This window comes from Polyergus mexicanus, unplaced genomic scaffold, assembly GCF_030449975.1.
Source record: "Polyergus mexicanus isolate NDT 795.1 unplaced genomic scaffold, iyPolMexi1.0 SCAF_6, whole genome shotgun sequence".
Taxonomy (NCBI): domain Eukaryota; kingdom Metazoa; phylum Arthropoda; class Insecta; order Hymenoptera; family Formicidae; genus Polyergus; species Polyergus mexicanus.
Genome location: NW_027223326.1, coordinates 11,220,180 through 11,243,420, shown reverse-complemented (window position 1 = coordinate 11,243,420; position 23,241 = coordinate 11,220,180). Strand labels below are relative to the sequence as shown.

Below are 23,241 nucleotides of genomic sequence, written 5' to 3'. Positions count from 1 at the left end.
TCAGCTTTTAATATCGACCAAATCCCATTTAGTTGTCTTTAAAAAAAAAAAAAAAAAAATCACACTTTCGAATCCCATGACTCTTAGACTCTTCTCCTAACTGATGATGTCAATTGACGCGTCGACGATCACCGATGCCGGGAACCATCAGATCTGAGGCGCGAAATTCCGAGACAAAGTTCTCACCTTCAGCAGCGATCGCTTAATCATCCGTGCAAGCCGCGGCACAGGTCACATGAAGACGTTATCTAGGGCGGGTAGGTTTTTTCTAGTGGGTGTCGAGGTAACGCTGAGCCCCTCGTCCTCGAACGTGACCATTTTCTCGCGGCTTCTCGTGGCAGTGTTGCAGCCACCGCTGCCGCTGTCCAGTAGCCGAGTCTGGTTAGCGACGACGGTCAACCCGGCGGTGACAGGCGGCGTCATCGCCGAGGATGGCCTGAGCACCGATGCGGGCGGCGGAGGCGGCACAGCCATGTCCGTCACAGCGGCCGCGAGATTGAACTCACTGACGCTTCGAGGTACAAAATACTCGAAATGCAACGAGCTCTCCTGCTGACAATGTTGCTGACGATGGTGCAGCGGCTGTTGTTGATGCTGCTGCTGCTGCTGTTGACGATGATGCTGCGTCGGCGACAGGCAGCTTCTTCTTAACGGCTGGCCCCGTTGGAACTGCTGCTGCTGAACATTGGCGCCCGAGGACAAGACATTGCTCGTCATCGTCCTGCTTGCATCCTCCAGCGGCAACGTCTTCTTCCGCGGCAGCGTATGATGACCGGGCGACAACTTCATGGCAGTGTTAGACGGATGGGCCAGGAGTTTGCCGTCGCCGGGACTCCTGGCCTGATGCTGTCAGGAGCCGGCTGGCACCATCGACATGGCGATTGCCTCCTCTTCTTGCTCGGACAGTCGCGAGTCGCTGGTGCCGCCTCCGTCATCGAGGTCGGCTTTGAGACCGGGAGCGGCGCCTGCTGCAAAGAAAAGGAGAGAGACCGTGACGCGTCTCGTTTCGTGATTGCCGATCGCCTCAATCGTTTAATTCTTTTCTGATCGTGCTCTCTTGCGGAAATTTTCTCGTTTCTTCGACCGCGCGAATTGACACTGGATTGGCATAACGACGGTAACTGTTACGGTACGTTCAAAATCGTTCACGCTAATAATCATCATATATCAATATGTACATCGAATTAATTTAATTGTTATTAGGATAAGTGTATTTTTTTTCCGGACATAACTGACGCGCGACGGTCGACAAAAAGGATCAGCGATTTCTCACGATGCTCTCTTTCTTTCTTGCTGGGAGATTCTCGCTACGGATTCCCCACCGAATGCCTTCATCAGGGATACCTGTACCACCGATAGGTCCGACCATCACGCCCGACGACATGCCGCAGGTTCTACCGAAGACCCTGACCACGCGTACCACCTCCTCCTGGACGAGGTTGAAGCACATGGCGATCAGGCCCATCCCGGCGAGGATGTAGAGCGAGCAGGCACACAGGCTGAGCTCCTCCAGAGTGGCCGAGGCGGCGTTGCGTCCCATCGGCATTAGGTCGCCGAAGCCGATCGTGCCGAGGCTGGTGAAACAGAAGTAGCTTCCCTCCAGCAGACTCCAGCCCTCCAGACGATTGAACATGACCGCGCCACCGCATATGTACACCAGCATTATCGCCAGGCACAGGCTGATCGGTATCCTGACCGGATTCGCCTCCAGCACGTACGCCGGCGACGAGGTCGACGATAAGGACAACGAGCACGGGTGAAAATGCCGCTTCCCGTTACCCGTTGTAATATCCTGAAGATAATTTAATATTTTAACACACAAGAGATATTTATAATATAAATATTAACGTAACAAGCGATATTTGATATAACGGACGAAACCGATCCGTTGGAGAAAGATTTATATAATAAAAAATTATGATATAACTTGAAGAAAAAAAGAGAAAGAGAGAGATCGCCCGTAAATCTTTGATCCGCTTAATTAGTTTACTTAGACTAATTTAATCATATAACTCAATTTAAAGAAATCACTCTCTCTCTCTCTCTCTCTCTCTCTCTCCTTTTAATAATTAACGATAATTATCAATGTTACCTGAAGCGCGGCCGTCGAGCTAGTAGTGGCGTGCAGGAGGCCCTCGCTGCCGCAGTCGAGAAGAATGGCACTTCCGGCGCCGCGGATACCCAGATCGTCGCAGGAGCTCTCCCTGCTCGCCGAGTAATAGTTGCCGCCGCTTTTAGTCTCCACGTGATTGTCGTAACGATACGCCTTGGTCATTATGCCGCCGACCGGCGGCGGCGGCGGCAGTGGCTGTCGCTTCCTAGTGCAGTTGCGCTGCCGCTGGCACACGCGTCCGTAAAGACGGCGGAAGCTACGGGCGAGCACGTCGCCCACGGTGCTGAGGTAGACTAGCATCAGCGGGATCCCCGCCAGGGCGTAGACTATGGTGATCAGCCGGCCCCAGACTGTGCGCGGTGCAACGCTACCGTATCCTGAAACCGTAACCGTATTTTAAGTCAAATCAAGATATTTTATCACCGATAAGCAGTGTTTTCGGTTAACGCTAGCGGCTGTCTCAGAGTTGGTGATATTTTATAAAAAAATATTTATCAATATTATATTTTATATGAGATAAATGCATAGGGATATATCTTGTCGATTCGCATAAATAAAGGGACGGATAGATTGAATCTGATGGACGAACCTATGGTCGTGATGAGCGTTAGGGAGTACAGTAAGCTACCGCTGAAGGTCCATCGTCGACCATGCAGGCGTCTGTCCGCGTGATGTTCCCGTGATCGCGGTGACAACTGCGGTGGTACCTGCTCGTACGAGGTGCGTCTGAGACCGCGCGCCAGGTTCTCCTGAAATTCGAGGACCTCCCGAGCCGCTAGACGAGTCCAGTTCTCCTTGTAGAGAACATTGAGATCCTCGGTGATGCTCCAAAGCTTCTCGACCGTGCGCGCTCTTAATTCCATGGCGGCGGAATCGTTTTCCAGATTCGGCGGCACATAGGAACCACCGTCGGGTTTAGAGAATGTGACCTCGGTGAGTGAATCCTGCGATAAAAGCGACACGGATTTGATTACGTAATTCAACGAAATATATTATAAACTTCGATTTTCACGAGAGGTCCCTTTTGTCAGGAATAAAAATCGAAGATCCATTATCAAAAAATTGAAAGCTAAAAATAATTATCTCCTTTTTCAATTTTTCTTTATAAACATACCGAATTTATTATTCACAACGCGCGAGATTAGCGAATCGGAATACTTGACAGACAATTGCATCGACAGCAATTAGCTGTTTCAATTCTAGTTAATGAAATTTTTCCTTTCGAATGACATTAAGCTTTAAAACGCTTTCATATCAATTAATGCTCGTTAAACACGAAAATTTTGCATTTTTCCACATGCATAATTATTCTCAATTAATAATGATTACGTTTCTCAATATTCTAAAATAACGTTCTAAAATTTCGCAATTAAATTCGAAAAAATTCGGATAGTCGGGATCGATGAATCCGCGATTGGATCTTGATTAAAATCCCGCGGCTCGCGAGATAGATTTTATCGTCTATATCTTGGGTGATTAGAATGACGCCGAGCGATTTAATCAACGGTTGTAACTCACTGATTTGAAGCCTCCCTCGAGGGCCATGAAGGCGAACGCGCCGAGCAGGGTGTAACCGAGAACGAGCACGCACACGCCGAGGCTCGCCAGCAGCCCCGGGGTCTTGGTGGAGGTGGCGGTGCTGCAGCTGCAGCAGCAACAGAACAGCTCCGCGCCGCGCACCGAGCCTCCCGCGTTGTTGTTGTTGTTGTTATTATTATTGTTGTTGCTGCTGCTGTTGCTTCTACCCGGACAGCATCTCGGCGCCCTCTGATAATAACTGTCGCCGGTGTTCTGCATCGCTGATTAGGATCGCGATTCGCCCTCGCCGTCACCGTCGTCGTCGTCGTCGTCGCTGCCGCTGCAGCTGCAGACGCAGCGACCGATGACGCCGCCGCAGCTGCAGCCGCAAGCGGTAACGTTCTAACGTCGTCCTACCGTCGTCGCGCCATCCATTCGCTGCGGGGCTGCCCGATCTGCGATCAGAACGCGTGTCGTTAAACGCATTTATAATCGGGATTTTAGATCGGATTCAGATCAAAGATAAAGTAGCTACGCTATCACATTTTGTCGCTTCGCAAATAATCTCCAAGGGCGTTGCATATTTAATATCTCTCGCATCTTTGAATAAAACTATTTTCGGGGAAGAAGAGAGAGAAATAAATTTCAATTACTTTAATATAAAAATGAAATTATTGAGATACATACAACGTGTATTATTGTTACGTTTCGTCATCTCCTGATCGTTCTCGAGACGGGGATTCTCGACCTCTGCACGATATGGAGGTAATCGAGATATGGATGCGATTAGACGCATCGGGGATACGTTATTAGACGTACAGAGACAAATAGCTCCTTCTGAGTAATTGGCTCGTTACGGGTTAATGGCTTTCCTCGAGAAGCGCTTTTCACGCTCGTGGCTTGCGTAACTCTATGCGCAATCAACACTCACCGCCGAGACTATACCCCATCGTCGTGTAAACATTCATACGGCGGATATATACGGCGATGGATTTCTTATTTCTAACGCGTCCGCAAACATCGGCTACTATTTGCGACGCAAATAGATTCTTTAAACTATATTCTTTCTCGGAAAAGAAGAGAGACGAGCGTCGTCATCATTTTCCTTCGCCATCTCCTTCGCGTTGTTAATCCGAGAAACTCAAAGTTTTAAGATAAAATTCAACGAAAAATTCTACTCGACGAAAGCTCGCTCGAGATGAACTAAAAAAATATGATGCTTTCGTCGTCCCTATGGTAGCACGTTGTTCGCGAATCGACGGCTTTTATTCCGTCGATATGGAAGCCGATGGCGCGCCACCCCGTTCCGTCAGTCAGCCCCCGTTACGTCTGATAAAGCAATCGTCAGCGCGACGAGTCGCAGAAGCAGAAATAGCCGATCGACCCTCGGTATACTACGTTCCGTCTATGCACTCGCTCGTTGCTCGGAGAAACGCCTACGTCACGTGCACGATGCATAATAGGCGCACTCTTGCGCGACACAAGCGGAGAAGGCACGAAGACAGAGACCGGGATTCAGTATCCTGATAGGGAGATGCCTGAGGGAGAAAGGAGAAGAGAGGAAAATAAGGGTCAAGAGAGACGGAGAGAGAATGCGTATGCAGATTGACGCGAAGAGCTTTCGGGTACGTGTTAGATCTTTAGTAAAATGGTACAGAAAGAGAGAGATTCTCTCGAGAGAGGGAGGAAGATGAGCCGTTTGTTTTGTCTGAAAAGTGTCTCGTCTTCATAATGCGGAATGAGGTATCAAGACGCGATTGGTGAATTATCTCATATACATATATATATTAATTTAAGATGCAATATTTTGTATTTTTTTATCCTTCTCTTTGTATTCGTATTAAAGGAGTTGATGTCTGCCCCCCGGCTAATTATTCAATTATTTAATTATATCTTATTTTGTTAATAAGATATAAAATACAAAATATTGCATCTTAAATTAATCTCTGCTCGTTTTTATCACGTGCGCGATAAAAATTATCAATCACGTTACATCTATTTTCAATGTGCGAAGGGAAAGGGGAAAGAGAGAGAGAAAAGACAGGCAATTATACAAGAGCGAGATAGAACAAGAGATCTTCTGTTTGAGGGAGAACAGTAGAGACGCGCCACATGTATAAATAGAACGTGCGAGGTAAAGAGCGAAGCGTACGGTGTGCGTATGACACCGTTAACAGTGCACAGTATTTGTGTGTATATGTGCGTGCGCGATGGTTCCACGTGCGAGAAAGAGATCCGCCACCGCCCCAGTTGAAGCATTGTACCGCCGGCTACCGGAGATAAGGCATGAAATTAAATTCGACGGAATGTGGGTCGTCGCGCCACATAGTATAGTCGGCTCCTTTCGTCATCCTCCCTCCCTCCACCCCCTCTCATACATACACACAAGTCACGTCCTGCCTGAACAACAACGGAGAGAGATACGTTGGCATCCGCCCACACAGCGGGTACGTTAGGTATCGTAAATGCCTCAACGATCACTCGCAACGCGGGTACTTCTCGTAGCTGCTCCGACGTACGAAACGTCTCGCAGAGACATTTGACGAAGAGCGTCATCGGGGGTGAATTCCTCGATCGGCTTGAGATCCGCTCTTTTCTCAAAGTAAATAAGTGAAACTATTCGCGCAAAGAATCACCGATGCTGATGATCGTTAATTAATATATTTCTGTCTCGACCAACAATCGCGAATACCTAAGCATGATGGATCCTTGTTGATGATGCCTCCGGCGAATGCTACGCGCGCAACATCCGACGCGCGTTTCTTCCGTCGCCGACAAGAATCGAGACGTGATTTAGCGAGGTCAAATCGAAAAGGCGACGAATTATTGCGCCAAAGGGCGAAGGGATTTCCTTCCCAGATGATTTTTGCTATTTATTATCTTCTTCTCGCGAGCGTACAGGGGACGATTGTCGCGTCAGAGCTTTTAACGCTTTTTACCGGAAACATCGCTTAATGCGAATATTCGTGATTGCTGCAAAAACGTCGAAAACGTGTTTTTTTCAAAAAAGAAAGAACTCATATATAGAAATACGCTGTTGCGGACAACTGGATGCTGGATGATGTACACTGTCGGGCCGAAAACGAATAGCTTTCACGCAAAATACACATGTATTCTATACGTTATGAACGGAATCTAAAATAGATTCTCCCTGTTGATAAAAGCCAGTAGTTTTTTTCAATTTCCAGCCAACGAATAACAAAATCTCATTCTTTTCACCGATCTCGTCAAGTAAATTTTATTTCTCAACAAAATTTTCAATATCGAATATACGATAAATTACGGATCGTTGATTGAAATGAAAATCAAAGGGCAGATCGGTAAGAATATCGGAAACAACGCAAATCCAGGTTGAAATTTCATCGATAATACGTACAATGGAATGTTTCGACCTTACTTGAGATTATTTTAGACCGCGATTTTTTTTTCAGATCGAAAAACGACGATATTTTTCTCTTACAAACAACAATAACGTCAAGTGACCTGATTATAAAAAATATACTACAATTGTAGCATAGAAAATCAAGAATACTACGTTCTCATATCTTGGTGGAGAAAAAATTTACTGTGCGAATCGATCCATGTTCTATCTGAAGATAGAAAGAAGCACGGGGCCGATTAGAATTAAGGTCAGGAATTTTGAGATATCCGACCGAGATCGCGCCCTTTGCGCGTATCGCTCGTTACATCAGGTATCATCTATCGGCTCTATTAACCGATAGGCCGAGAGGTCGTTCGTTTAATTGAAATTCACGGGTGAGCGGATACCGCATAATCGGGCATGCGTCGCGATCGGCCAAGCGCGAAAATAGAGATGCAAATTTTTCTTTACCTAGCGAACGTACGTGGGGATTAACGTTATGCGCATTAATTAAGGGATTAATTCAGGTTCGTGATCGAGCTCATATTCTACCTCGATGGGGCGGACGGTAATCCAAAAATGTTCATTTAATGTAGGGGCGCGAAATAACATGGAAGAAAATACGGTCATGTGGACCGTAAGGTTGCCCAATTTCTCTGCGAATTAAACCACACAGGGCCGTGATCCAATTATCCAAATGTGAAAATAAAACACTATTCTTGTCCCATTTTCATTTTAATGAAGGAATTGAGAGAAATCGTTGGGGCTGAAATTCACCGCTTAATATCTCCTGCACGCTCTCGTTTAAAGTACAAAAAATCACCATCTTTCGCCATTTTTCTCACACGCGAGCTTAAATATACAATCGTTAAATTAAATAAAATCTTGATATTTTTAATTGGCACGCGCCATTTGTATGTCTAAATTTAAATGAGATACATGAGCGTGCACGCATCATTTGTTGGTCTTGTAAGGTTAAAAATGTAATCGTTGAATAAAAACAATTTTTAATATTTCAAATTTGCACGTCAAATTGTGCGGATGGAGGAGAGCCGCCTGTATATATTATATATTACGCATAAAGCCTCGCATGACGTTGACGTATAGCGATAAGTCAGCCTCGGGCGAGAATGAATTAAGGCTGTCTACGTAGCGATTCAAAGAGTCTGTCAAAAGTGGAAGCGTGCCCGTGGGAGAGACGGGATAAATAATTTTCCAATATCGATACGTGTGGGAGCATCTCCTATCTTTATTCCGCTTGACGTCTACGAGGAGGACATCGGTTGTCGGATCTTTCTAAATTTCTGATGCTTAGAATTACGCGGTTGTCTCAACACATGGTTTGCGCAATTAATATTTGTACACTTTCTTTCGAATGAAATCTCAGTTTGTGTTATCTACATTATAAAGATTTTACAATTTTTTAAAGTTTATTTTATATATTTTCAGAGAGATAATAAATATTTTGCGATCTCTTATATTTGCATCTTTCTCTGAAAAATTTTTAATCAAGAGGGCAAGCGTTTTTAAAAGTTCTCTTTGATCGCTATTTTTCTTTTATCTTGTCATATGTTATTTTATATTTTTTACAGAGATTATATATACACAGCTTATAATCACAAAGATTGATCTCCTTCGGAGGATTATTTGCATTTCTGCGCGTCGCGTTATTCGCGTTATTTCGAGAAGATGCGAGCGCTTGAAAGCATCGTCGCTTCGCAAGAGCTCACATAGATCTCGGAGCTACCGTCAGACATGAGATACTCCTGATGACAGCTCCCGAGGGAGAGGGTACGTAGCGATACTACGTATCACACAATTCCGTAGTTACATTGTCGTAGTAATCGATTGGCATGCGAAAGGAATTCCGGGCGTTTAATTGGAATTTGTGCGCGGAGAGCTTATAGTGCGCGATATATATTGTCGTTCGCTATAACCATAGTTAGAGGAACGATAGCGTATCGTGTAATCAGGCGGCTTGCCCGTGTGAGCACGTCGTTCACTATAGAAACTCTAGTATTCGATCCGGAGCTCGATTAACCAATCGCTGCGGTTAGCGTAACTACAACTACTACCGTAGATACGGTCGGTTATGATCGCGATGAAAAATAATATTAAGTCGCACGGGCTAATGCATTGCAACGTAATATAATTACATAACGTGTGCTTCATCCCACCTCTGCCCCTCCTCGCATTATTTTTTAAACAGTTGCGACGGGGTACTCCGATAAAATCGGATTCAATATTTTTTCCGACAAAGATACTCCTTTTTTGCTCTCTCTTTTAAACCCCAAATTAAAATAACACAAAATTTATATGAAATGAACGAGTTCTATCAAAACAAATTTGAGGTTTATATCCAATTAAAGTCTTGAGGATTAGCCGCAGCGTCGCATGACAGGAACATTTCCGTTATTGACATTGAAAATAAAAATTAACACTCGAATTAAAAGAAGAAAAAGAAAACGCATCAGTGCAGTCGTTTCGAGCTCGACATTATTAACCGCTTTACTTTTCGAAATTCCCCATTCCTAACATTTCTTGTCCATCAGATCGATGGCTCATTAGAAACGGGAGGAGCGCGTTTTGAAAGCACCATCGACAAAACGGTTTGCGAGGGGAGATCCAGCGAGGATCGAGCATCGAGTGGATATCCATCGACGCGACGACTATAGGAAGGAATTTCACCTCGTCGCTGGCGGACCACGCTTAATTGGAATTTATGAGCGTAGTGGTACATAAGCCATCCTATAGACAGGCGCGCTGTATACAGGCATGCTAGTTGGTAGGAAATGCGGTAGCACCGCGAGTTAGCGCAAGCAAGCAAGAGGTAGAGATAGACATAGAGAAAGAGAGAGAGAAGTGCCGGGAGGAGGATGCCTCCTCGTGGTTCTCCCTCCTGGTGGTTCGCAATCGATAGTCGAGCAGCAGCCGGAGGCGTCGAGGTTGGTGCGGGGATCGGTGACGAAGAGAAAGAGAGAGAGAGAGAGAGAGATGCTGGACCAAACTTCTCTTCTCGATCGCCTTCACGGGAGCTACCCGGTAGATGGTTGCAGCGAGGGACGCGTGAGACTCATTCGGGCTGGTCAGGCTTAATCGCGACTTTTTACGCATCTGTCAATTAATTCTCAAATGAAAGAATCTTTTTTTTATCCCTCTCAATTTTGCGATAAGTATCGATGAAATGTGGATAATTTTGTATATCATTGAATTTTCAGCAAAAACATTAATTACACACATACGATTTATAATTGAATCGTTCTTTAATACAGATGAGAAACGAATAATTTAAAGGTGTCGGTAGAAGCGTTAATTGACACTGAACAAAATATACAAGGTAGTTTGATTCTTTCCCATTCGATTGTCAGGCTGAAGACGATCCGGATGAAACGATCGATCGGGAAACGCTAGCCATTGCGTCAAATGAAGCGGTTAATGATGTAATTAGGGCGAATCGTTATGGCAGAATTGATGGAGAAGGACGACGGACGGTGAGTGCCTAATTAGGTGTATATCGATCAGTGTTCTGCCAGAATTATTTCGATATCGCGATTACAGCATGAAATTTTTATTACGATTTCACACGATCGAATCCGTAATCGATATTTTATCGGAAATTTAAGATAAAAGAGATAAAGGTATTTCAATATAAATGTACGAAATAAAAATATATATATTTGGTGCCGATCGAAATTTTCGTTACTTAATTCTCGTCACAGATCTTCTGTCAGGATGAAATTAAACTCGTTTTTCTGGAGGGAGAAGGGAAAAATTGTTTCTCGACTTATTAAAGAAATAGGGAGACAGGACGATGAAAATAAATTTCTGTAAAACGAAACGAGGCCCGTGTTTAATCCTCTCATTCATCGGAGGAGCGTAGTTAATGTCATAATCTCGTCGATTCCCCGCCTCTTCCGAGATTTTTCTTGTCATCGAGAATCTGATTTATCTTGCTGACCCAGCGCCGCGATTCGCGGTGAATAATAGAGAGCATCGAGCGAGAAATACGCGTGAAGGGGAAAAAACGACGATATCAACTCAAATTTTTCTCCCATTATCTTCCTTTTGGACAGGATTATAGATATAAATGAATGCAGATACTTATTTTATTATTAAAATTGAAATTCGACGTTGAAAGAACGAGAGAAATATCGGCAAAAAAAATTTTTCCAATAACTAAAGTAAAAAAGGAAAAAAAAAAAAATAAGATAAAGAAAGGAAAGGAAAAATTATACAAAAGAGATAATTATAGCAGCTTTACAGTGAGCTAAATATTAATAAACAAATGTATATAATTGATGAATTATGGTAATTTGTTATCACGATGTTCCATAAATTGAGAGGATAGACGTTGATCCTTTCTCTCTCTCTCTCTCTCGGATACGCGAACGGGGGAAGAAGAGAGAAAGAGAAAGATGTCAACTGAAATTTCCCTCAAAGTCCCCTTTTCGAACGGGATTAAACGTAAATTTTGTTACGCTGTCCGGCTCGCTTCATCTTTCAGTCGTTATTTCGATCCCTCTCTAACGTGACGCGGTCAAAATTTAACTACGTTTGCGGCCTCTGAGCGCCGGAGCAAATTCGTTTTCCTTTCCCGAACAGCAAGAATTCTTTTCCTATCTGAACTTAAACGCGATATCTCGCTTGTCCGCTACGTCTAACCGCCTTTCAGAAATAGAAATTTCTCACCGTTATTCTGTCTCGCGTAACAATGCGAGACAATCGTCGGATGATGTAGCTTCAGCAAAATAAGAATAGCAAAGTAATATAATAACAGCATAATTATAAAGGATTAGTGAAGTATAGCAAGAGTTTTTTCCAGTTGTATAAGCTTTTCCTGAAAAATTGACTCTCTCTCCCTCTCTCTCTCTCTTGCAAGTCATTCTTAAATAATCTGCCGTATCCGAAAAACAGAAAACTCAATTAATAAGCTATCGCTGTTCACGGTACGTGTGCGCCTTTATAATTTACATTATAATATCAGACTAAATCCAGATGTTTCGATCCTCAGATTTGGAGTAGTCTTCAATGGGGAAGAGACATAATATAAATTGAAACGATAAAAAAACTCATCGATAATTGAATGATATTATTATTATATAATTAAATATTTATTCTGATATTATAATATAATTAATAAACGCGTTAATGAAAAATTTTTACTTTAATTTCATACTGCCATTATCGTTTACGTCGAGAAGTCGGAAGTATCGTGATGTATACGCTAATTCTTAAAAAATGATGCGACGCACTCATCGAAGCGCGGAGAAATAATATCTCTCGACAAGAAGAGGATCGTTAAGACGGGACATTACTCGTCCATCGATCGTTATATAGAAAAATACAATACATACCGGCACTCGCGTGTCGCTTTTATTAGAGCGTCGATAGCTATTTTGGCCGATTAACAGGCATCGCGATACGGAAGCAATCCGCGATTGCCAAGATTGAGAAGCGTCGTTACCTGGGTTTGCGCTCGCGGGAGCGTGACAGATCTATTATTCGTTCGCGTGCATAAAGGGCGGAGATGCTCGAGAGATTCCGCGAGGCCGCACAGTCGCGCCGCGTACTAATTAAGTTTCTATTCTAATTCGCGCACGAAACGAGAGAGAGAAAGACAGACAGAGAGAGAGAGAGAGAGAGAGAGAGAGAGAGAGAGACCGAAATAGCAGGCGGCGACGCGACGGTGCGATAATAGTAGCGCGTTTGTAACGCGCCTTCCTCACCTCCCTCTTGTTCGCGTCTCGTGCCCCATATATCCGCGGATGAGTTTCTTTCTCCCCCGAGGCTTCCGTCGTCGGGCGACGACGAAACACGTCCTCGAAACGACGGCGAGAGCGACGGAAAAATCGCTCGGGTCGCGCGACCCGCCCATGTTTTTGCAATTAATCTGCGCGGGGGCGCGGATTTCAATCGAAAAGTTTACTTAACCGACTCGGGCTCATGCGCACAGAATTAACGGGATCGCCGCTCGTGACATCCGCTACGAGAGAGAAGAGAAAGGGAGAGAAAAGGGAGAGAGAGAGAGAGAGAGAGAGAGAGGGATGAAGTTCATTAAAACGCGTATATACTGGCCGTGCGCGATGTATCATATTCCGTCGAACGGGGCCATTGTTGTTTGTACCCTCGACAACCCTGTAACTAACCCGGGGTACCGATTTCGTACGGTAGGGGGAGAACAGAGGGGAAGAGGATGAAATTTAGGCGGTGCGTGGGCGCGCGATCGAACAAACGCGGTCTGGAATCGATTTATTTTCTCTCTCTCTCTCTCTCTCTCTCGAACGGCTTCTCCATGGAGTCCCGATGATATCCAGGCCGGCTTTATCTCAAGTTTATCGCGTCACGTGCGCTTTGCCAATATTACACGCATGCGACAAGAATAAAAGGGAAGGATGCGTTAAAGCGATCTTTTGAGATACGAGAATTTTGGAGTTTATTTTTCTACAAACTTTCGTAAACTTCAGCAACTCGCCAATTTATTTTCGAGGCAAAATTATATATTTTTATTAACGAGAGTTAACAGGATGTAATTCTCATATATTGAGCTTCTTGTAAAATTATTGGCTCGTTAAATTTTCTATCCTATTTTGTTAGAAACGAAAGAAAATCTTCGAATTTCCAAAGAAGAATTTATTTGGATCATTTATTATTTATTTCTCTCACTTTCTCTCAGAGTTTTTTTTATTTGCGAGATGCTAATTTATGTGCGTAAATGGAGTTTCGATGTCCGTAGTGTTTCGTTATCGCCTTTCGAGCTTCCGTCGTTTGAAGTTTCCGTTCCGCGTAATAATCGAGAGGCTACATTCAATTAGAGCTTATCGGTGGTCGAGAAGAATTTTTATCGCCTTTGATCGCCCTTTATTCGCCCGCCGAGTCTTTCGTCCTTATCTCACCGCTCGTGCCTCATTTGCGAACGGAAGTGGGATGGTCTCCTTTTACGAGGGCGCACCCCGCAGGATAGAAAAGGTATTCTCGACTGCTTCTTGGATCTTTCATCTTTCCCCTTTTAAGCCTCTCCCATTTTCAGTTGCCTTGACCTTTCGACCGCAAAAAAGTATTTTGTCAAATGGAGATCCCGAGGATTTTTCTCAAAGAATAAATCGTATAATATAAATAGTCTTCAACTTGTTGGCTATTCAGCACTGATTCTCCGCGTATCCTCATTTTATTCGCTTGTTTATTCGTATGGCAATCAATCTTCTAAGAGACATATGAGATAGAGATTGAATTTTCGAACTTGTTAACAACGAGAGTCGATCGCTCCTACACAAAGTTACATATCACCCTATTACGGATACGTATATCATTCTATTGGTGTCGAGATAGCAAATATTAGATTTTTCCGTTCTTCCCGTATTTATCTTTGCCAATCACTGTCCGTTAATAATAACGAGAGATTCTTTCTCCGTTTTCTTTCGCTGAATTTCGTACAAGTTTCTTATCGATATAATTGATAAGGCTTGCTCGTATATTTGATTACTTTAAGATAATTTTTTCGTTCTCTCTTTAAGTTCTAATTATTACCGTGTACATTTGATGACAAAATAAGTGCATACATATATACGATAAATAAAATATCTCTCTCCCTCGAAAGCCGAGCTTTCGTAATCCTTTTCTTCAAATTCTCGTAATACGCGGCCTGGTTGCAGCGAATGAATGAGAGGAGAATTAGCGGGTTATAATTTTCTCTACGCTCGCTCGCGAGATAATATCATGTTCCATTCATGAGGAATATTAAAATCTCAAAGTAATACACAGGGCCCTCTTAAGTAGGTAGTCGATATCGCATTCGTTATGCGGATGAATAAGCGACGAAATATGTACTCTCTCGACATCCAATAAATACATCCGATAAATACATCCAAGTATCTTCGAGATGCTGCACATTGTGTTATTTGAAGTTACTTTTCTGACTTCGCGTGCTTTATCGGCTTATCCGGCAGCTCTTTCCGGTCGAACGCGTTCCCCCCACGTGAGAAATGACATCGTACCCGAGTGTGACTGGGAAACGTTAAAGGAAAGTGAAAAGCGTAAGTTTTCGAAGCGTCTCTCTTTTTATCCGCGGACTCGCTTATACTCCATTATTCCCGATCGCTATAATTATTATTTCCTTTTATCTCGATCGTAAAAAAAGCACGAAAACTCACACCAAGATCATAAATTAAACGTAAGACACACACACACACACACACACACAGGAGGAACGTCGCTAATAGCGATTTCACAGAGAAAAAGGCGGAAAGGGCCTACGCGTGTAAGTTATCCCCTAATCCTCTTGCTCCTTCCGAATGAACGAGAAATAAAGGAGCCATGAGGATAGGACCCAGTCATCTCGTCTACACGAAGGGAGGATCTCCTGCGGAATTAGGGGCTCTCCGGAATATTGACTCTTCTCTAGCGGATACGCTATTCCCAAACCTTTGTGGGAGAAAAGAAAATCCTCGCCTCGCGCGCTTACTTTTGACTGGCGAAAATTAAAACTGTCCCCCGTTACGGAAATACGGGGTGATGATATCGGCGTTATACGGCCGAGGAACGGTAATTCGTTTTTATTCCCCGCAATTTTCCGGATCCGCTCGCTCGCAGGAAGTATCGTTATATCTGGAACCGGAAAAGCGCTCGCGGAAAATTAAAGGGCGCTCATGCCGTCGAACTTGGAGAAACTCGTAGGGGATAGAGAAAATGGAGAGAATAGAGAATACCGTTACATCGCGGTACTCTCTTTCCCTCCGTTATTAATTGGAAAGATTTATTTTTCCTCATAGTATTTTTCACATTAAAGATAATATTCTCCGCGACGTAAGAGATAGTATCGATCTTTTCGCACCGACGTGTTTTTTCATTACAAATAATAATAGGACACCGTATAAGCTCTATTCTCTCTATGCTTCTATATTTTTTATCCACGAAAAAAGAATACCTGAAAATTTTCCATTGCGCGAATGGAACCAATCGCGTTAAGAGACTTCTTAAGCGGTTTCTCTCAGTATAAAGTTCCGCCCGAGTAAGAAACAAGATAGGTAGGAACAAAAGTGGGAAATAGCCAAGAGGGTATAAAAGAAGGGTCTTGCAAGGAAATACCAGTGGGGTATTCTGTATAGCGAAGTGACAACTATACGTGCCTCGACATTATGAATTATCCAGCCGGCAGCGACGCCCACGCTTTTATCACGGATTTCATGGGCGCGAATCGATATACACGTTATATTACTGCGCGATGCAAATGTTTCATCTAAACTATATTTTCAAAATTTATTGCATTGTTTAAACGTAAGAGAGAAAATAGATATAAGAATTATCAAATATTTAAAAAAGTTAGATTTTAATATTTTAAAATTAAATAGAAAAAAATATTGATGGTATTTTAAAATTAAAAAATGTAAACTTTAATAATATTTTAAAGTTAAATAATATTTAAAATTATCACATTTAATCGCCCATTTATGATTCAGTAATATTGTAAACAAGATTTGAATTTAAGAATCATATTTTATTTTCTATATAAAAATACGAGAAAGAGATAAAAATGTAAACAAAGATATTGAAAAAAAAAAAATAGAGACAAAATGAAAAATTTATATACAGATGACGAGAGCAAGATAATCGTGCGAAAGGGCCAATTTATTTTTGGCTTTCAAAGAGAGAGGAACATTGGAGAAATGTCGCACGAAGGTAGAAAAGGAAGCTGATTTATTCACTTGTCGATCGACGAGGATATAATTCGCCGAACGTTTAAAAAGTGAAAACTATTTGGGAGAACGGACAAAAATAAATTTCGCGTGTCAAGGCGAAAAGCGGAGATTACTCGCGCTGAAACTCGAAACGCTTTTCGCGAGACGCGATTTTTCTCACCCCCCGCTCACTTTTGGCGAGAGACGTTAAAAATTTAATGATCTTTGTAAAGCTGCCGTCGCGAGAGCCTCGAGATGGACGTTGAATGTTGCAACGGAGAAAAATCAGATCGTATCTCGTTTACCGGGGCTGGCAAGACAAACGCTTTAAAATTCGATCTCGCTCGTAATTGAATCGCGCGAGATTTTACTTTTGCATCGGGGGATGCGATATTTCTCGCGGAACGGGGACAGGAATATAAGCGAATGCAAATTTCACCGAATGCTATCTCGCGCGTGCGACTTTTCTCGGCGCGAGATAAGAGTATAATCCGCGAGCATAATCAGATCCTTTTTCTAATCCTCAAATAGAAGGGCCGCGTATCTCGCGTTCGTTACCGGCGATGCTTCTAACCGGAGAATGAGGATTAATCTCCTTCCCCTCGTATCGGAACGAGATAATCTCGCGCGAGAATCTTTAATCATATGGATATTTTACGCAGAGATTCGCTACCACAAAAAGATAGCTATTGCTATATTCGATAATGGTCACTAAATATTTAATTGATTCGATAAATGTATTTTGTTTATAATTGAGTCAACTAAATAATCTAAAAGCAATTGTTAAATGTTTAATAGCTGTCTTCAAATATATTTGATGACTTTAATAAAATATATTTGATAAATGTTATTAACAAATAATTCATACCGAATCCTTTTTTTTGATCGGTTGCATAAATTATATAAATTTGATTCAATTCTCTCGCGAAATTCTTTGCTTTTAAGCAAATGCGTCGCGTTTGCCAGTGAATTTTCCTGACAAACTCCCGATTTGACGTCAGCGGGATTATTTTGCTCACAAGCTTGCCGTAAGCTTGTACAGTAAAAAAGGAGAAAAAAGTCCGCTTGACATGCTTTCTTGCATTGCTCTCTCGCATTCTAATATCTGTTATATGATGTTTTTTACATCACGTTTTCCGCTCTTCTTTTTGCACATGCGTGCAACTATTAATGCGATTATTAGGAATTACGATAATAAAATAATTAGAACAAAAGCACCACCGATTTTAAAAATCTTGATATATATTAGGTGTACAACTTTGCTTCCGCCGTTTTCCTATAGATGGCTTTAGCGGTAAGTAGTGGTCGAAATAAATAGATCATAGACGTCGTGCGATAAACTTGGGCATCTGTCAACATAACCCCATAGAAACATTAGTCGATTTGTGTCCGCATCATAAAGTTATTCTCGATTGAAAATGTCAGTTTACGAGCCAAACTCTCGTCATTTGCGGGAGGTTTTAATTTTCTGCTTCAATATGAAGAAATCTGCGACTGAGGCTCATCGAATGCTCTCGAATACTTATGGTGAAGCCGCTATTAGTGATAGAACGTGTCGTGAGTGGTTTCAACGCTTCAAGAACGGTGATTTTCACGTCGAAGACCGGCATAGCGGTGGAAGAGAGAAGGTTTTCAGAAGATACAGAATTGGAGGCATTACTTAATGAAGACTCGAGTCAAAGTCAAAAAGAATTGGCACGATCATTGCGAATGACTCAACAAGCAATTTCAAAATGTATAACCAGTTTTTTTACAATAAAGCCTCGAATTTCGGAAAAAACGGCGGAAGCAAAGTTGTACACCTAATAATTCACCCTTTTTTCACGAAAATTTCTTTAAAGCGGGATCTATATATGAATCCGCTAGCTACTGTCATTTTTGTTATATCTCTTCGAGTTAATTTTTCAGAATTTCGAGTCTTTGGTCGCGCGTCGACGGTGCGAAAACGCGATTTGAAATAGAGGGATTGTTGTATAAAGAGAAAAACTCGAAACACGCCGCGTGCACGGCGATCTTTTCTCCCCGAGCAAATCCGACAATATCGTAAACCGTTTGGGACGAAATAGCGGAATATGCTTTCCGCTTTGACGGCCGCGCGCGACGGAAGTAGACGAGGCGTGGAGGTAAAAATACAAGAGCCGAATAGAGGAAGTTCGATTCGCGTGTGCTGATCGTTGGAAAAAACTTGGTTGTCGATCCGCAACGTACCATTCACTCTTCTCCACGAATTTTCTCGTGCTTCGTCTCTCGCTTCCGACTCTCGTTCCTCAAGTTTCCATGGTCGTTTCGCGGAACGTATCGCGTCGCCGAAGATGGAAGAAATTTGTCGTTCGCGCACAGCTTCCGCTGATCGGAAAGATCCAACTATACGTACTCTATTCTATTCGAAAACTATGGATTTTAAAGAGAAATGTTTTACACAAAAATCACAAGACATGATGTGACATCAATTTAACGATTGTGTCGTTTTGGTCTCGGAACACTTTGCGAAAGTGCCATGCAAAAGCTATCTTGAATTTTGGTACTTATAGTGCTAAAACATTTTTTTTTAAATCCATAATTTTTCAAATACCAGAGCGTTCCGTTATTCTTTCCCTCCCCTATATATTCTATTATGCACGAGGCGAAGGGTGATCGATATCATACATTGTGGCTCTTGGATTTTCCATCGATCTCATCTGAAGCTCCGTTTATATAATTGACCAATATCGCTAATGATAACGTCTCGTTACGTAATCAAAGTGTACCATCGTATCTCTAAGAGCGTTTCGGTTGCACGCGCATCGTTCGCGATCGTCCGATTACGTCCATCGATTCGTATTACTTACAGAACCGTCCGGCGTCTGACCGTACGATCGACTTGTATCACTTATCCCGATCCGCGATCAGTACGTAGACTCAGGACGACTCGCAGAATCGATCGCGTCTCAAGATAGAGCTTCGCTTCGCGAAGGAGGATAGATCGTGAATACTCTCGGTTCTTTTATTATTTATCCGTCCTCTCGCGATGGTTCTCGAAGAGTGCGGAAAATTGTCGTCGCGACCTCACCGATTTATTTAATGGTCCGCATCCGCCGCGAATCACTTCCGTTCTGTGTCCTTGAGAAGCTGTCCGTTATGAATAATGAACGCTCGATCGGCGGATGTGAAAGGGGAAGGGAAGGGAAGGATTAATTTTAAGCGAACGGGAATTGAATGTATCGTGCAAATGATATCGTGATCTTACAATTACGAAACTTTCCGCGCATTTATGACGAAGGGGAGTGACGGAAGCTCGGAAGAGCTCGAAAATCATCGCGATCAATCTAAATGAATTCTGTATCCCTCGCGTAATCATGATTATCATCGTCAAAGGTTTCGCAAATCATTACTCGCATAGCATTACTCACTCTGTTCCATGCCAATGTCCATCTTGTCCCGTTCCTCGAGAATCGCGAGCAACATCTATCTCAAGGTGTACAAGGGAGGTTCACGCCGGAATCTTAAGTCGTTATCAAATTGTCGCGATAAATTCGCCAGGCGACGGCACTGGGAAGCGTAAGCGCGACGCGCCGCAAATCCTTCATCGTGTCCTCGATCCGAGGGAATCTCCGCTGATCGCTACACCAAATCAGATCGTTCCAGACGTCGTTCCCCGGGGGGGGGGGCGGGGAGGCTCTATCGAACTGCGACTCTATGGACAACGAGCACCTCCGTCGCTCGCGAATACTCCCTCCAGTCCGAAATCCAGCACCTTTAGCAGCAGCCAAGGTCCAGCGAACATTTCGCGAAATTGTTGACCCTCCTCACGTTTCGAAACAACCTCGTGTATGCACTCAGACGAACTCCAACTCCGACAGCTGGCGCGAATATCGAGCTGACGGTGGAGCTGATAGAGAGGCTCGATTCTCTCGGGAATGACGGGAAACGTCGACGAGATCCTCCTCTCCGGAGGAGAGATCGCGGTCGGAGAAAGAGACAGAAAGAGAGAAACGATAGGAGCGAGAACGCGGAGCGACGACAGAGAGTTCGCGAGAAATGTACCTCGCCGACTTATACGTACGGACGCACCCCCGTGGCCGGCGACAGGGCGCAGGATCGTACCGGGGGTGGCTGCGACGCATGCGCGGTCCAGGAACCGCATGCGGGAATGCATATCCGACCTGGTCTTCCCCTCTCCTCTCGTCCTCTTTTCTTTCTCTCTCTCTCTCTCTCTCTCTCTTACCCTCCTATAAATGTTTTCTTCGCTTTTATTACGCGCGCACGGATGCACTTTTTATTCCCGTTCCTGGACTACATTAATGACGACGAGAATTCGTATTGGCTTTGCCAATCCGAGGAAACTCGAATCCGCGGTTGCGGTTTCTCCCAAGTCGCCGATAAATGTCTTCCTTTCTCTCGGTCTGTTCTTCTTGGCTTCATCTCTCCCTTTCTGTCTTTCGTTCGCGTATTTTACTCTCCTCGCGAGTCTTCTCGAGTCGCACGACTCGAGGTGACGACGCCTGAAGTGCGCTCGTCAAACACAAGAACAGAATGAGTGGATCGGCGTCATCACGCGAGACTTATCCGGTTTTCAGAGAACTATATTAACACCTTGCTCGCCATCTCTTATTGCGTAATACGAAGATACGATGAAGGAAAAGGGAGAAAAAAAAATTTCATCCTTAGACCTCTCAAATAGGATCTACTCTCTATTTTTGGAGATTAAAAACAAATGATATATTATGATATCTTCTCTTCTATTCATATTTTATTTCAACTTGAAACTGCCATTTTGACCAGCAGTCATTAATATTGTTTTTTATTCTCTGCTACCATTTTGTCATTTAAAATTTTCACGCTGATCGCGAATTGAAATGGGCGCGGAAAAATCCATGCTCGCTAAACGACCGGCTTTTCATCCGTTTATATATCTGATGGAACGTATCGTACTTAACATTCGGTAATGTGTCGGAATATTTTCGACGTCCTCTCGCTGTCGACGAGGATGTCAAGTGGACGAAATCGGGACGGGGACATCTCAAATATCGATGGCACTCTATCGTCTATCTCATCGATAGGTGGTGTATTCTTGAGATTTTTTTTTTTCTTTTTTATTCATAATCGGGCGCACACACGCGAGTACCAAATATTTTTGCACGAACGCTTTCAGTCGTCGCTCCGCGAATAGTTTCGAATGTCGCGGATATACAAGATGTTTCAAATTATCAAGACTTGACCAGCTGACAAATAACTCTACTAACTTATAATTTAAAAAATCTGAATATTCTCTTCAAAGCGATTAATTTCTGAATACATTTGTTGAGATTTTTATATTTGCTTTTTGATTTTTATTAGCCAGTTGAATTCTGACTTATGTAATTCTGTATAATCGCGTTTCACCTCGCGTATATATATATATAGTTTTTCCCTCCCAATAAATATTCCTTCCGACTTTGCGATACTCGATCATCCCTCCGGCCCATGCAATTTTCTCTCCTCTATATTTTGCGCGTCCCGCTTTATTTAGCTTCCGCACTTTCTTAGCCGCATCCGGCTCGCGTCTCCGCCTCGAATCCCTTTCTTTTCGCTTAATTTGACGCGAAAGCGACAGTTTCCATATTATCTGCCATGCATGTATCCCAATATATCCCGCGCACGCGGTAACGTCTGATATCCATTCTGCCCCGAAGAATGATCCGATAAACGGATGAAGAAAAAATTTATGGCGTGCAAAATTCTTGGAAAGAAGTCTAACCGTGCTCGACACGATTTGTTCCGAAGATCAAGTAAACTGTATTTCGAAAAATAATGTAATTAGTAAAACGGTGAAAAGATTAAGAAAGTAAAAACGATTTCCATTTATTTCCCAAAATATATGTCTCCCCTCTCTCTTTCTCTTTTGAAAGAGAATGCATTGCATTGCCTCGCGACACCGGATGGGTTGTGGATATAAAATTTATCGTTTACGACTTTTATGTCACTGTCGTGTAGTATAGCACTTCCGCTCGATCGTTTGATCGTACTTGTCTCTCGTTTACTCTACAGCTCTTGGTATCGCGTGAGAATTCAGGCAGAAGTAGGAATATCAAAGTTACATCTACATACACACACACACACACACATACATATATATATATATATATATATATATATATATATATATACACAGAGAATATCAAAGATACACCCACACATAGGGCAAACGATTACTCTTTGCTCGCATGGATTGCGCTTCCCAGTGCAAAAGTAGCTGTTCTCATCGCGAGAGATAAACGTGCGATATTTAACGACATCGTCTCGCATACAACATTCATTTCTCGTATCATTAGTTCTATCCCCGGAAGACGTTCCACCTTCCGCTGCTTACCGCGATCGATGCATTCGAAGTACGCAGATAGAACATTAATTACAAAGAGTAATCTCTCTTTCTCTCTCTCTCTCTCTTTCTTTTTGATCTTGTTTTTAAATATTTTTTTTTACTTTACAATTTTTCCTTTATATCTCAATTCATTTCGAATATATCGTTTAATCTATTCTTTTATGAGTATTTGTCAGAAAATTAATTTTATACGAGATAAACAAAACAATTTTTTTCATATAAATACAAGATTTAACGA

At 42.9% G+C, this 23,241-nt stretch overlaps 2 protein-coding genes across 3 annotated transcripts; both read right to left on the bottom strand.

Moving 5' to 3' along the window:
- Window positions 1-37: 37 nt before the first annotated feature.
- Window positions 38-789, bottom strand: LOC138934027 (uncharacterized). The gene has a single exon (XM_070297396.1). The coding sequence runs from the start codon at window positions 787-789 to the stop codon at window positions 232-234; it is 558 nt and encodes a 185-aa protein (XP_070153497.1). The 3' UTR covers window positions 38-231.
- On the bottom strand, window positions 786-20,701 carry LOC138934026 (TWiK family of potassium channels protein 18). 2 transcript variants are annotated; one of them, XM_070297395.1, is made up of 6 exons: window positions 20,053-20,701; window positions 3,632-4,086; window positions 2,703-3,057; window positions 2,093-2,490; window positions 1,421-1,792; window positions 786-968 (listed from the first exon to the last, which is right to left on the bottom strand). In XM_070297395.1, exons 2-6 carry the CDS (start codon window positions 3,908-3,910, stop codon window positions 786-788), a joined length of 1,587 nt encoding a protein of 528 aa, XP_070153496.1. In that variant the 5' UTR covers window positions 3,911-4,086; window positions 20,053-20,701. The 2 variants fall into 2 exon arrangements, with proteins under 2 accessions (XP_070153496.1, XP_070153495.1); XM_070297394.1 differs by having other exon boundaries at window positions 850-968; window positions 1,345-1,792.
- Between the last annotated feature and the right edge of the window lie 2,540 nt (window positions 20,702-23,241).

Coding starts and splice junctions, on each gene's coding strand:
- LOC138934027 (XM_070297396.1), bottom strand. CDS start 789: ATGAAGTTGTCGCCCGGTCATCATACGCTGCCGCGGAAGAAGACGTTG.
- LOC138934026 (XM_070297394.1), bottom strand. CDS start 3,910: ATGCAGAACACCGGCGACAGTTATTATCAGAGGGCGCCGAGATGCTGT. Junction 3,058..3,631: donor TCGAGGGAGGCTTCAAATCA/GTGAGTTACAAC, acceptor CTTTTATCGCAG/GATTCACTCACCGAGGTCAC. Junction 2,491..2,702: donor AACGCTCATCACGACCATAG/GTTCGTCCATCA, acceptor TTACGGTTTCAG/GATACGGTAGCGTTGCACCG.